Genomic DNA, 12,724 nt, shown 5'->3' on the forward strand with positions numbered 1-12,724 from the left:
CAGAAAAGCCCATTTGGTGCCAGGAGCCGGGGGTGAGCGGGGGTGGGGGAAGCTCCGGTGTTGCCCCAGAGCTACCAGATGAGCTTCTCTTCCTTAGGGGAGCAGTGAATGGAAGGGCCTGAGTGCATCCCCTGGAGCACAGAACAGCTTATGGAAGCGGCTTAGTGCTTTACAGTGAACAAGGAGCTTTCTGCTGTGTTCACCTTCTGGACAACACATAACCCTCCTTAACTCCCCGTGATTCCATCAGGACTAGTAATATTTCACTGACTTTATCTTTCAGCATCTGAATTGACACCATGTAACACGGCCTTTCCTGTGTTGGGAGGCTTTGCTGCCCATAGCACGAAGGGGGATGGTGTGGTGCACACAGACACTGCACCACCAGTGCTGCTCTGGAGCAGGGTGTGCATCCCTGGCGCACTGTGGATGGTGGAGCTCGAGCCCAGTGCAGGTAAACCTGATTTTGGTGTGTGACTCCTTCCTGCTCGGAGCAGCAGCCCCAGGCTGACGCTGTTTGGGAGCTGCCATCCTGCAAGTTCTCTTTGCTTTTAAAAAATGAAGAAAAACCAGCAAAACGTGCAGGGATTCCTCATTGCCTGATGTTGATAACCAGGATCCAGGTGCCCCCTCTCCTCCCAGACAGCGGGAAGCAGCTCAGTAAATGAGCCAGGCCCTCCAGCTGCTCCTCTGGCAGAAGATGATGCTATCAATCATAGAATCACAGCATGGTTGGGCTGGAAGGGACCTCAAAGCCTCAAACCCAGCTGTGGGCTTGTTTCCCTGCCCCCCGCCCCCCAGATCAGTCTGCCCAGGGCCCCATCTGTGGCCTTGGGCACCCACAGACAGAGCAGAGCTCTCCCTTGGTGGTTTCTGCCTGCCCTCCTCCATCTCCCCATGCAGCTCCCCCCTTTGGGAAGGCGCCCGCTGGGCTCACTGCTCCCACCCTCAGCTGGGCCTGTCCCTGCCTGTCCCAGAGCTGCTGGCTTTGCACGGGGATTAAGCGTTCCTGGAAGCAACACGCATGATAGCACTGAGCAGCTCCAGCACCGTTAATGGAGGGCGTTGCTGGAAACCTGGGGGTTTGCTCAGATCTGTGCACTCTGAGCTCTGCTCAGGGATGAGGTTCTGCCTCAGCTGGGAGGCCCGGGGAGGTGCAGTCTGTTTGGCAGGTGTGGTTAGTGCAGGTACACAGAACAGAAGGATCGAGATAAGCACTATGAAGTATTTCACCTGGGAGTTCTGTCTGAGCTTGTTTTCGGATGAAGCTGAGCAAGCAGAGCCATCCTTTGGATGGAGCCCTGTTGTTCCCACAGGACAACCTCCTGCTGTGATGGTGGGAGCCTGGGCTCCTTTGCCCTGGACGACACTTGTTTAATGACGGGTAAACCCACGGAGGGTTTTCCAGCTATTCTATCTGCCTTGCAGTTGAGTTCCTTGGTTTTGATGGAAGGCTTCAGCTGCTGAGTCCTTTGGGTCAGATCTGCAGGGAATTGGGCAAATGCAGGGAGGGCTGTGCTGCAGCCCACAGAGCCGAGTGGCACAGTGCTTTTGTTTCAGATTTCTTACCAAAGGCATTTTGCAGCCGGGCTCTGGGAGGCTGAACTTTACCCAGCAGGAGTTCCCCTTCGTGCAGCCGCAGCACTGCCCGGCCTGCCCCCAGCTCTGCACATTGCTGGAGTGCCTGCCCGGCTATTTTTGTGCTGCACATGGGGCTGCAATCAAGTGCTGCTTCCCTATTGCGGACAGCTGAGAGTTTCCATAACCACTGACTAAGAAATAACCGTATCTTTCCTTGCAGCCACTCTGCACAGCAGGCAGCACATAAGATAACATCAGTATTACTGTACTAAACCCATTTTTGATGTATCACTTGCTCCGGTGTTGCACTTCTTTCCACTGGATGCAAAGAAGAGGGAATAAATGGCACGCTGAGACCATGGCAGAAATGAGCAGTCTGATGTAGTTTCCCTGTTTTGCTTAGGGATTACTCATTAATTAACCTTTTTGTTTTTATTTTAAACTCTCCCATGGGTTTATTTAACACTCTTCAGACGCTGCCGCAGGCGCAACACCGGGAGTCAGCCGTGCCTGTCACAGCCCAGGGAGCAGGTTGGTGGCAGGTCACACTGCCAAGGTCAGCAGCTCCACTGCTGCAGGAAGGGAAACCTGCTAAGACACAGCCTGCTCCTTTCCTGGCTGCCTCAGAAACGAGGAAGCAAACAGTGCAATGACGGTGTGTGCCACAGACACGGTGCTGGTTCTGCAGATGCTTCACACACGCACCCTGTGGATATAGGTGTCCGTGTTCACTGCATCTGCTGGAGCCCTGCCGTGTGCTCTGGGGCTGTATGTAATGAATGCTGGCAGCAGTCAGTCTGCCAGCAAAGCTGTACCTGTGCTGGGTCTGTTCATGCCCTATTGCTCTTTGCAGGCTGGTTGTCAGGGTGAGAAAAGCTGGGCCCGGAGCTATCTGGCTCTACGCTATCTCAGCTGTTATCTGCTGCATGCAGGTATCTGGTGATGCACATTAGAGCAGGTAATGTAGCAATGCATATACCCTATGCACTGAGGGACAGATGCAGTCTGAAAGCTTTCACCCCCTTTCAATTTCAGCTTGCTTTGTTTTTGCCAAAGCTAACCCCAAACTGCCCAACAGCGCAGAGATCTGCTGAGTCTCAGCTGGGAGCTGTGGCATGCAGGAGCCTGCTGAATCACATTTCTCCTCCTGAGAAAACTTGCAGTCAAATTCTCGACTGTGCAGACTTGTTTGCTGTAATATTTGCTATAATGTGCTGTGTTTGCTTTAAGTCTGCCCACAGAGTAGCATCCGAGCATGAGGGCAGCATCTCAGAGCATTGTATGGCCGTATCCTTAACACGTCACCGGAGGAGAACTCGTTTGCAGGCTGTTCCGTAAAGCACAACCAAGTCAGTTTGCAGGTCTGACCCCCTGGCTGTGGGTATCCGTCCCATTGGCTTGCCAGCACCAGCACAGGACACTGACGAGTCTGTTTTTAAAACCCCCGGATGGAAAATAACCAGGAGAGGAGCTCCTGCCAAGTCAGAGCAGGAAAGGTGCTGCAAATAGCGCAGCATTGTGCCTCCCAGTAAGCGAGCGTCCCGGTGCGGAGGCATTTCTGTTTATGTAACCTGAAACAGGCTCTGCTGTTCAGGCTGCGTTTCCAGACTGTTGCTGGGAGCCAGCAAACAAGGCCTCAGGCTGACAACCTTATTTCCTGAGTAACTTCTGAATTGTCTTCTGTGGAATCAGTGGAGGGAGGGCTGCCCCCCCTTCATGGAGCCTGCAGTGAGTGGGGGGCTACCAGCCCATGGCAGGGGGTTGGAACTGGGTGATCTTTAGGTCTCTTCCAACTTAAGCCATTCTGCGATTCTATGATAAGATTGAATGGGACCCTTCCTGGAAGCACCCAAGCAAGACAAAGGGCTGAACTGGGTGGTTTTCAAGCACCAAACCCAAAGAGACCGTGGGGAAGAGCCTCTTCTATTTGAAGTGATGGGATCTTGCATTCAAGTCAGTGCTGCTCTGACTGAGCAACAGATGAAGCTCAGGCCGAGCCATGCTTGGAGGAGGTGCAAGCTCTTCCATTCAAGATCTGGAGATCCTGTTACTTGTGAAAGAATATCAAAAGCAGCTTCAACACTGTGTGTGGAGGAGAGCCTGCAAGTTGTGTTTGAAGCTGTCACCAACAGGAGAGTGCTGGAGCCTCACGTTCACCCGTGACACCATTGACCCTTGTGTAGGCTTCATTCAAAGCCAACAAAGACTCTGCTGCCCTCAAGCTGCTCACATGGCCAAACATCTTTGGAGGAAGTTTTTGTGCCTTTTCATGCTCCTGCTCTTGAGATGCCCCATCCAGGTCCTCTGCATTGTGTGGTTCAGCAGGTGGTGCTTGCTTGGTGGCCCTTACTCGAGCACTGCAGATTTACCCAGCCAACCTGAGCACAGCAAACAGGAGGTGGATGACGGCAGGTAAACGCGCTCCACCCAGAGATAGCTGCAGGCAGCCATGTGAAGCTCTCCAACGCCCAGGGCCATGCTTGGCTGGCTGCAGGCACTCCTGCCTTGGCCCTGCTGCAGCGTGGGCTTGCTCCAATGCTGGGATGGCTTTGCAAAGTGCTGCATGTTCGCAAGGTGTGTCACACTTTTCAGACCTAGAAAAAGCCCCAACACCCCCAGTTCAATGCTTCTTTTTTCCTTGAGTATGTCTCCTGTCTGCTCCTCAGAGTCAAGAGAAGCTGATGACGCAGCATTCAGTGACCTGGGTGCTTTAGAGTATTCAGAAGCCAAACACAAGTGGCAAGGAGCTCTCACACCTTCCAGGCACAAAGAGGACTTGGAAGCCACAGCTGTTTTCTTCCTATGGTAAAAGGTCTTTAATGTGTAGCAAATATCAAATAGTTGGTAACTTGGGAGGAACACATTTAAGCCTTTGTAGCATTGACTCACCGTCTGCACTGGACAAATAATAAGGTAACATTCTCAACACTTACACCCAACTTTTTTCCAAGCTGCCCCTCTAAGCATTAGATTACAGCTCATTCTGGGCCAAAGTCCAGATAAGACAAAGTTTGACAGAGGCAGCCAGTTGGCAAAGAGCTTGGCTGTAAGTTGGTAACGTGTCCAAAGACTGACTGGGGAACCTAAGAGTCCAACTGTGTCTCCATCAGCACCTCATCTGATTCCTCTGAGATGTAAAAAGAAGGGAGCAGATTGAATACATACAGCCTGCAGGACTGAAATGGTCTTCATTGGAGCCCATACAAGCAGTGGGGGCACTCCCAGGACTCAAGTGGCTCATCTGCAGCAGAGATGAAAGATGTTTCTCTTAACAACTTTCTGTAACACTGTCAACTTTCTCCATTACTGCCTATCAACTATCTTGCAATCAGTGATGCTTTTATCCACTATCTCCCCATCAGCTATCTGGCTATGATATAACTATCTCTCTAGCAACTATCCTGCTATCCACAAACCACCTCTCTATTAAAGACCTATCTTGCTATCTACCCACTACCTGTATCACCATCAGCTATCTATCCCACTATCAACTCTCAACTGTCTTGATATCAACTATCTGTGTCACTGTCAACTATCTTGCTACCCACTATCTGTACAACTATCTCTATATCCTCTAATTCGTCATATACTGCTACCAGCCCCTGACCGCTGGGGGCTGCTCTCCTCCCATCCCTCACAGAGCTGCCTCTGTCCCCATCATCGCTGTACATGTAGAGAGGCTGGGCAGCTATGGTGGCCAAGCCCAGTGCTAGAGCAGGAGTCCAGAATGATGTAGCCCCTGCTACAGGATGATTTGCAGCAGCTACCCACAACCAGCAGCAACCACCAAGCACCTGCACCACTGCTAGGAACACACAGGGATGGCAGGGCACAGCTATAAGCCATAGAGTAGGGAAAGGAGCACATCAAGCCTGCTGTATGCCATCAGAGGGGACACCGCAAGACCCCACAACCTGATCCCGTGGCACAGTCAGGTGGCACAGAAGGACATGGCTGGTGCACCCCTCCCACTGCCATTTCAAACTCAGAAACTGCTGGTAGAACTGCAGTAAAAGAATGCATCAACCCTATAGGATGCATAGCAGTTTTATTAGCAGCCTGGGCTTTTTTCCCATGCTTCCCACTTGGAGGAAGGGCAGCGTGACCCTCAGGTGTCCAGCATGGGAGGATGGAAGGCAGATATTGCTCACTTATTAGAGGAGCCCTGGCTGTCACAGTGCTCTCCTTGCCAGCCACTGTAACACTGGCAGGTGAAGTCCTCAGCCAGCCGAGACACGTCACTGTTGGCAGTCAGGAGCCACACCATGGGCTGGGGCTTTTTGGCTTTCAGGTTGATGGCAAAGTGACCGGGGTCAAGCTGTAGGAAGGCCAGCCTGCCCTCCCTGCGCACACAGCGGCCGTTCCCAGAGCACAGGCTGTGGCTGCACAGCTGGGCACTGGTTGTCACATTGACGATGTAGTGGCCCAGGACCCCATCCAGGTAGTCCCTCAGCTTCATGCACTTCTCCTGCAATGGAAGGTGGTGTCACAGTCCCATCACGGTGGAGGGGTCCTGCGTTGGTGCCGGGGTCTCACAGCCCCCAACTCACCTTGGAGGCAGTGTCAGCAGAGCTCCCCCAGATGATGATGCCAGCAGCGCCCTGAGCCGCACTCTCCCCAATAGTGTTCACCAGGTCCTCCTGTGCCCGAGGGGAGACAAGAGGTCATCTGGGCACGGTGCCACCCCACACAGCATCACAATGCTGCAGCAGAGCCAAAAAGCACCGCTCTCTTTCCCTGGCAAGGCACCAGGAGCAGCAGGACACCCACCACCCCCCCCCATCCCCATTAGCCTCACCTCAGAGAGAAAGTCAGAGGTGTCATCGTAGAAGATCTCTGTGTAGGGCAGGACGGGAATGGCAGAGCTCAGGACGCCCTTCTGGACAGCAAAGGCCTCGGCCACGCGGTACCGGACGTAGCGCAGCACCTTGTTGGTGCCCTGGAGCTGCTGGGGCAGGTAGATGCTGGGGTACAGCGCCCGGCTGCAGTTCCAGAGCCAGCCCAGCTCCTGGTTGCGCTGCTGCTCCAGCACCGGGCAGCTGCCGTTGTACTGCGGGCTGCTGAAGTCGTTGTTGTAGCAGTCGGGGAAGCCGTAGAAGCCCCAATACGCAGCGGGTCGCACGGCCTCACCCAGCTGCAGCGTCTGCTCCATGAAAGCGCGGGCAGCTTTCTGGTACTGCTGCTGGGCCACCTCCTGCACGCGGCTGGGAGGCCACAGCGGGTGCTGCTGCTGCACCAGCTCCTCCGACTTCTTCCTGTAGATGTCCATGGAGCCCCAGTCGCGGGCCCACAGCGGGCGCCATTGCTCCCAGTCGATCACAGCCAGCCCTCCAGCCGTGGCGCTGGGCAGCGCAGCCTCGATGTCCCTCCTGGCCTGCTGCAGGTGGGCTGCCAGGCTGGCGTTCTGCGGCAGCCCCCCGTCCACCGGCTGCCCCTGTGCCGTGTAGTAGGGGAAGAGCCCCAGGCGGGAGCTGTAGAACAGCGCGATGTCCTGCCCCATGAAGGCCTCCTCTTTGTTGGCCACGACGTCGAAGACCTCCAGGGGCAGGCTGATGTTGTACTCATGTTCGCAGGGCTCGCTGGGGACGTTCCACACGGTGACGAAGGGGCGGTTGACCAGAACGGGGCCAGGTCCAGCAGCACGAAGCGGGGCCGGCAGGAGCAGCAGGAGGGCCCAGCACAGCCAGCCGGGCGCCATGGTGCTCCGGGGGAACCGACCCGCTCAGGGGGCTGTAGGGACGCGGTGATCGCGGCGCTTTTATCCTCAGCCGGACTCAGGGGGCGCTTCCAGCCCGTCCCTCCCCCGGCGGTGACAGCCACGTGAGGCCGCCCCACCGCCCGGCGGGGGGACCCCGACGTTATCAGCGGGCAGAGCCTGGCACCACGGATCGGAACGGCTTAATGAGTGACCAGCGGGGGGGAGCAGAGCCGGAAAGATCAACAGATATGAGGGGGGGGGGGAGGAGAAGGAAGGAGGAAAGGAGCGGTGGGAAGGTCACCGCTAAAGGGATGCGGGGATGATGCCACGGGACGGGCGGCATCCGCAGCAACGGGGGAAGCGGTGAGAGCCGGGGAGCACGGCCAGGAACACGGCACGGAACCGCGGAGACACGAGTGGGGAGAACAGCCCGGGGACGGGACGGCACCGACCGCCGGCAGAGCGCTGCGGGAATGGGGCGGGGACGGAGCCACGGCCGGGCAGGGCAGGGCAGGGCAGGGCAGGGCAGGGCAGCCCCCCAGCCCAGCGCTGTTCGTGCCGTGCCCACGCGGGACTGCCCACCCGGCACAGCCCGGCCCCGCCCGCCGCCCCCAGCGCCCCCCACGCACCGACACGCAGCGACACTCACCCGACACGGCGCGAGGGGCGGGGCCACGAGTCCGGGGGGCGGGGCCAAAGAGGGGGCGGCTGCGGGTGGGCGGGGCCAGGGGCGGGGCCACGCTGCCTCCACGTGGGTGGCCCCGGCGTGGCTGAGCCCGGCAGCCACAGCCCCAAAACCCCACAGCCCCAAAGCCCCAAAACCCCACAGACCTACAGCACTACAGACCTAAAGCCGACGGACCGGGGGAAACAGAGCAGGGAAGGGTCGGCCCCGCGCCTCCGCACGCCCGTCCCAAGCAGTCCACGCCCCTGTCTCGCTCCTCCAGCTTTAATTGAGGTAAAGCACTTTGGTGTCGGGCAGCACACGGGGGCTCAGCACCACACAGCACCCACCCCCCTGCCCCCATACCCTTCTTGCCCCATTCCCTCTCCTTACAACAGGAGAGGTTTCCTTCCCCTTCCCCCCCCCCCCCCCCAACAAAAAAAGAAAACCAAAAACCCGCCCTACGTCCCCATCCCCTTCACACAGAGGCAGGAGAGGGCAGCCCCACCACCCTGAGGCACCTCAACAGGGAGCTGCCAGCAGGCGATTTAGGGCCGTCTCCAACAGGTCCACTACACCACTACAGGAAAGGTGCAGGGCTCCCCGGCTCAGCGTGGCCTGGCTAGCACCACATCCACAACAGCAGCAGCACCACTACACCCATGGGTGCCAGGGGGCCAGGGGCAGCCCCACGAGGTCCAGCTGGCTGCTGGCAGGAATTGCCCTGCCAGCCCTGGTAACAGTGACAGCGAAAGTGGGTCTGTAGGAAGTGGATGTCAGTCTGAGACAGGTGGCCCTTAGCCCAGATGAGAGGACGCTGGGGCTGCTCCTGGTCCCGGTGCTGCAGCTGGAAGGTGGCAGGGTTGAGGTGCAGGAAGACATTGGCGGTGCTGTTCCTGCGCAGGCAGCGGCCCTGTCCCTGGCACAGCGTTGTGCTGCAGTGCTCTGCTGCCGTTGTCACATTGACGATGTAGCGGCCCAGGTCTCCTTCCATGTAATCCTTGATTGTCTGGCACGACTCCTGGGGGAAAAACAAAACAATGGGGGTGTCAGGGGCACGGTGCTGTGTCCCAGGGACAGAAACACCCCACATACAGAGATCACCTCGGCCTCAAGCCGCAGGTGCCTGCACAGAACTCAGACCTACCCGGTTTTTGGTGTATTCTGCATCACCCCAGAAAATGACCCCGGCTGCTCCCAGTGCTGCGCTCTCGCCGATGGTGGAGATGAGGTCCGGCTGTGGGGACAGAGCCCGGTTAGTGCCTGTGAGCCCCATGCATGGAGGCAGGGGACAATCCCAGCCTCCCAGGGACCAGTCTGATCCCAAATCCAACTCTCCCAGGCCAGGGAACCCAAGAGCTGTGGGCTCTCACACCCCACTGCCAGCTGCAGGACCCCACACCTGCTGGCACTAGAGGGACTGGTGACAGCGCCCACCAGCCCTTCTGGCAGGGAACAAGACCCTCAGTGCCACGGGGAGGGGCCAGTCCTGCTGCCCAGCTGAGGACAGCAAAAACACAAGGTGATGGTGGCACTGCAATGGTGGCTGAAGCCACCACGCTCCATGGAGCGGCACACAGCTGGCCCAGAACCTCGGTTTGAGGTCACCCACATGCAGGACAAGGGCCCGGACTCCTCGGCAGAGGGCAGCCCCACCAGCAGCCCTACCTGGCTGAGCACATCCATCCTGCGGCTGTAGGTGGGCCTCGTGTAGACGAACACGGGCAGGCTGTAACCCTCGTGGTGCTGCCGTGAGATGCGCATGGCTTCCATCACCCGCGCCCGGACGAACTTCCTGCTGTTGGGCGTGGAAGCCAGGAGCGGGTCGAGGTAGATGGAGGGGTAGAGCGCCAGGCTCTCGTTCCACAGCCACGCCAGCTGGTCGTTGCGCGTCTTCTCCACGTCGGGGCACTGCCCCGTGTAGCTCTCCTTGTTCTTGCTGTAGTCGTGGTTGTAGCAGTCGGGGAAGAGGTAATACCCCCAGAGCTGCTTGGGCCGGAAGCTCTTGGCGTAGCGCAGCGTCCCCACCATGAACTGCCGCGCGGCCGACTCGAACTCGAAGACCGCCTGCTTGTTCACCTCCTCCGGGGACCAGAAGGGCTGCCGCTGCTTCACCAGCTCGCGGGACTCCTCCTGGTACACGTCCTTGGGCTTCCAGTTGCGCATCCAGATGGGGCGCCACTCCTCCCAGTCGATGACCGCCAGCCCCTCCGAGGCGGCGGATCGGATGTACTTGCCGATGCCGTCCTGCAGCCGGGCCAGGTGCTCGGCCAGGCTGCTCCGCTGCGGCACGCCGCCGTTCACGGGCTCCCAGCGCTTGTCCTGCTTGTTGTAGTAGGGGTAGAGCCCCAGGCGCTCCTTGTAGAAGATGGTGAGGTTCTGGTCCACGAATCCCTCGTTGGGCGACGCGTGCAGGTCGAAGATGCTGAAGTCCAGCGCCACCTGGAAGCGGGGCTTGCAGTCCTGCGTGGGCGCGTTCCAGGCCACCAGGAAGGGCCGCCGGGTGAGCAGCGGAGCGGCCGACGGCTTCTCGGGGCTGTGCCGGGCCAGCACCGCCAGCACGGCCGGCACCAGCCAGGGCAGCGCCGGCACCAGCGCCAGCACCGCCGCGCAGCCCCCGCGCATCCTGCGCCCCGCGCGGCCCCGCCGCTCCGCTCCGCTCCGCGCCGCCTTTGTCCGGGGCCGGGCGCCGCCGCCACACAAAGCGCCGGGACGCGGCCGGGGCGGGGCGGCCACGTGCGGCGCTGCCGCTGGGCTGCGCCCCCTCCGAGCCCCGCAGCCCCTTCGCTCCCAGCCGCGGCTCCACCGGCGCTGCCTCCCCCCGCCGCCCCGTTTTAAAGCGGTCCGGCGCGCACCACGCCCGGCACCGCGGGGGACACGCGTCCCGCCCCGCTCCGGCCCCGCTCGGCCCGGCCCCCCCCGCAGCGCGGCCCGGGGCGGGGAGGAGAAGTGCAGGAGCCGGACGGGATCGTGGGGCGGAGCGGCGGCGGGGACACGGTACGGCCCGAGGTGCGGCCGGGGCGGGCGGGGAGAGCTGCCCCTACGGCCGCGTCGCACTTGGTACGGCCCGTCCGGCCCCGAGACCGGCGCGGCGGTGGGCGGGGTCCGGGCACGGGGCGGGGCCTCCGGTAGGGGGCGACGGGGGGCGGGGGGGCAGGAGGAGGGAGGGGGTGCGGGGTGACACCGGGCGGGGATGGGCCCAGGACGGGGATGGGCCCAGGACGGGGCTGGCACCGCGGCAGGTGCGGCGTGCAGTGGTGTCCCCGGGATGCTGCGGTCCCATATTGGTGTCCCCAGAGCGGCGGTGTCCCCGGGGCGCTGTTCCCGCTGTTCCCGGTGTCCCCGAGGCTCGCGGGGTCAGCAGGGCCGGCACATCCTGCGCACACACTCAGCGCTGCTGGCTCAGCCGCCAGTTTCCTGCCCGGGGACATGGGAGGAGGATCCGGCTGCACCCCTGGGCACGGGGACGAGCAGGGGACGCGGCCTGGCCATCCTCACTGCACACCCGTGTCTGGGTGTGAGTGTGGCGAGAGGGGCCGGGAAGGCAGCACCCAAACGTCAGCATCACTGTCGGTGGGACATGAAGTCAGCCTGGAGGCAGCAGCTGGGGACAGGCAGGGCCACATGATGAGCCCGCTGCCATCTGCTGCTGGGGCGACACGCTGGTGACAAGCAGCTCTGTGTGTCCTCGTGTCCCCTCAGACCGTCACAGCACAGAGCGAGGGGGCACAAACCGGCCTCAGTGTCCCCAGGGCCCAACCACTGGGGATGGACCAGCTGCATCCTGGGGTGTCCCCGCTGGTGCCAGCTGCCCCCATCAGTCCCTGTGGCCACAGACATGGGAACACAGCACGAGGATGGGAGCAGCACCCAGCAATGGGGCTGGGAGCCACCCAGCCCAGCCGGCGCGGGGAAGGAAGCAGGGCTGAATCTGCGGAAGCTCCCGGGAGCAGCAACGCCATCGTGTCACCACAGCGATCCCGTCCCCAGCCCCTCCACGCAGCCCTGCCCACCTTATCTCCTGCCGATGGCTTCGGGGCTCCGTCCTCCACCCCTGGGCCGAGATCCCAGTGTGATCACAGCGCCATTGGGACAGCGGGCAGAGCCGCTGCCCTGCCAAGAAACCTCTGCCATGAGCCAAGAAATGGCAGCGCAGGCGGGTGCTGCCCTTCCCTTCCATGCCGCCCGCCTGGGGCCATAAACAGGCCCAAGAAATGCCTAACATTATCCATCATACACAGCAGGCTGGGTGTCACCCGGGGTCACCGCAGGGGTCAGGGCCGGGGGGGCTGACATGGAGGGATGGGGCACAGCCACATCCCAGCAGGACACGGAGCTGCCCTCAGGTTGAGCTGGTGCCGCCGCATTGTTCAGCTTCACCCGGCCATGACGCCGGCGCTGCCGCCGGGACAGTGTGAGCCGACCCCGCAGGGTTTGATCCCCATGGACCGACAGGCAGAGCCAGCTGCGTGGGGACCACAGCATCCCCAAGGGACACAGAGCTCATCGCTCCCGGTAAAGCCTTCGTCAGCTGTTCGTTCTGCAGCCAGCTCGCGTGGAGGAAATGATGTGAACACGGAGGCAGGAAAACACTCACAGGGCTGCAGGGCAGAGCAGGATGCAGGAGTGCACTGAGATCATGCTCGCTCCGTCCGGTGAGGCCGGGACAGCAGGCAGCAGCCCGGCACAGGGTCACAGTGCTGATGAGAAACACACTGTGTTGGTGCAATTGATGAGGCACTGATTTGTCAGGCCAGTGATTAAGGAGCGGACACGCAGAT

General features: G+C 60.4%; 2 protein-coding genes across 2 annotated transcripts; both read right to left on the reverse strand.

Moving 5' to 3' along the window:
• Nucleotides 1-5,591: 5,591 nt before the first annotated feature.
• HYAL1 (hyaluronidase 1) lies at nucleotides 5,592-7,884 on the reverse strand. Its single transcript, XM_015874489.2, has 3 exons — nucleotides 6,380-7,884; nucleotides 6,132-6,221; nucleotides 5,592-6,049 (listed from the first exon to the last, which is right to left on the reverse strand). The coding sequence occupies exons 1-3, from the start codon at nucleotides 7,277-7,279 to the stop codon at nucleotides 5,729-5,731; spliced, it is 1,311 nt and encodes a 436-aa protein (XP_015729975.1). The 5' UTR covers nucleotides 7,280-7,884; the 3' UTR covers nucleotides 5,592-5,728.
• A 328-nt stretch (nucleotides 7,885-8,212) lies between these two features.
• On the reverse strand, nucleotides 8,213-10,740 carry HYAL2 (hyaluronidase 2). Its single transcript, XM_032447277.1, has 3 exons — nucleotides 9,612-10,740; nucleotides 9,091-9,180; nucleotides 8,213-8,964 (listed from the first exon to the last, which is right to left on the reverse strand). Exons 1-3 carry the CDS (start codon nucleotides 10,566-10,568, stop codon nucleotides 8,566-8,568), a joined length of 1,446 nt encoding a protein of 481 aa, XP_032303168.1. The 5' UTR covers nucleotides 10,569-10,740; the 3' UTR covers nucleotides 8,213-8,565.
• Between the last annotated feature and the right edge of the window lie 1,984 nt (nucleotides 10,741-12,724).

The sequence above is a fragment of the Coturnix japonica genome, chromosome 12, assembly GCF_001577835.2.
Source record: "Coturnix japonica isolate 7356 chromosome 12, Coturnix japonica 2.1, whole genome shotgun sequence".
NCBI lineage: Eukaryota > Metazoa > Chordata > Aves > Galliformes > Phasianidae > Coturnix > Coturnix japonica.

Coding starts and splice junctions, on each gene's coding strand:
- HYAL1 (XM_015874489.2), bottom strand. CDS start 7,279: ATGGCGCCCGGCTGGCTGTGCTGGGCCCTCCTGCTGCTCCTGCCGGCC. Junction 6,222..6,379: donor CCTCTGACTTTCTCTCTGAG/GTGAGGCTAATG, acceptor CCTCGGGCACAG/GAGGACCTGGTGAACACTAT. Junction 6,050..6,131: donor CTGCTGACACTGCCTCCAAG/GTGAGTTGGGGG, acceptor CTTCCATTGCAG/GAGAAGTGCATGAAGCTGAG.
- HYAL2 (XM_032447277.1), bottom strand. CDS start 10,568: ATGCGCGGGGGCTGCGCGGCGGTGCTGGCGCTGGTGCCGGCGCTGCCC. Junction 9,181..9,611: donor GGATGGATGTGCTCAGCCAG/GTAGGGCTGCTG, acceptor CTGTCCCCACAG/CCGGACCTCATCTCCACCAT. Junction 8,965..9,090: donor CAGAATACACCAAAAACCGG/GTAGGTCTGAGT, acceptor TTTTTCCCCCAG/GAGTCGTGCCAGACAATCAA.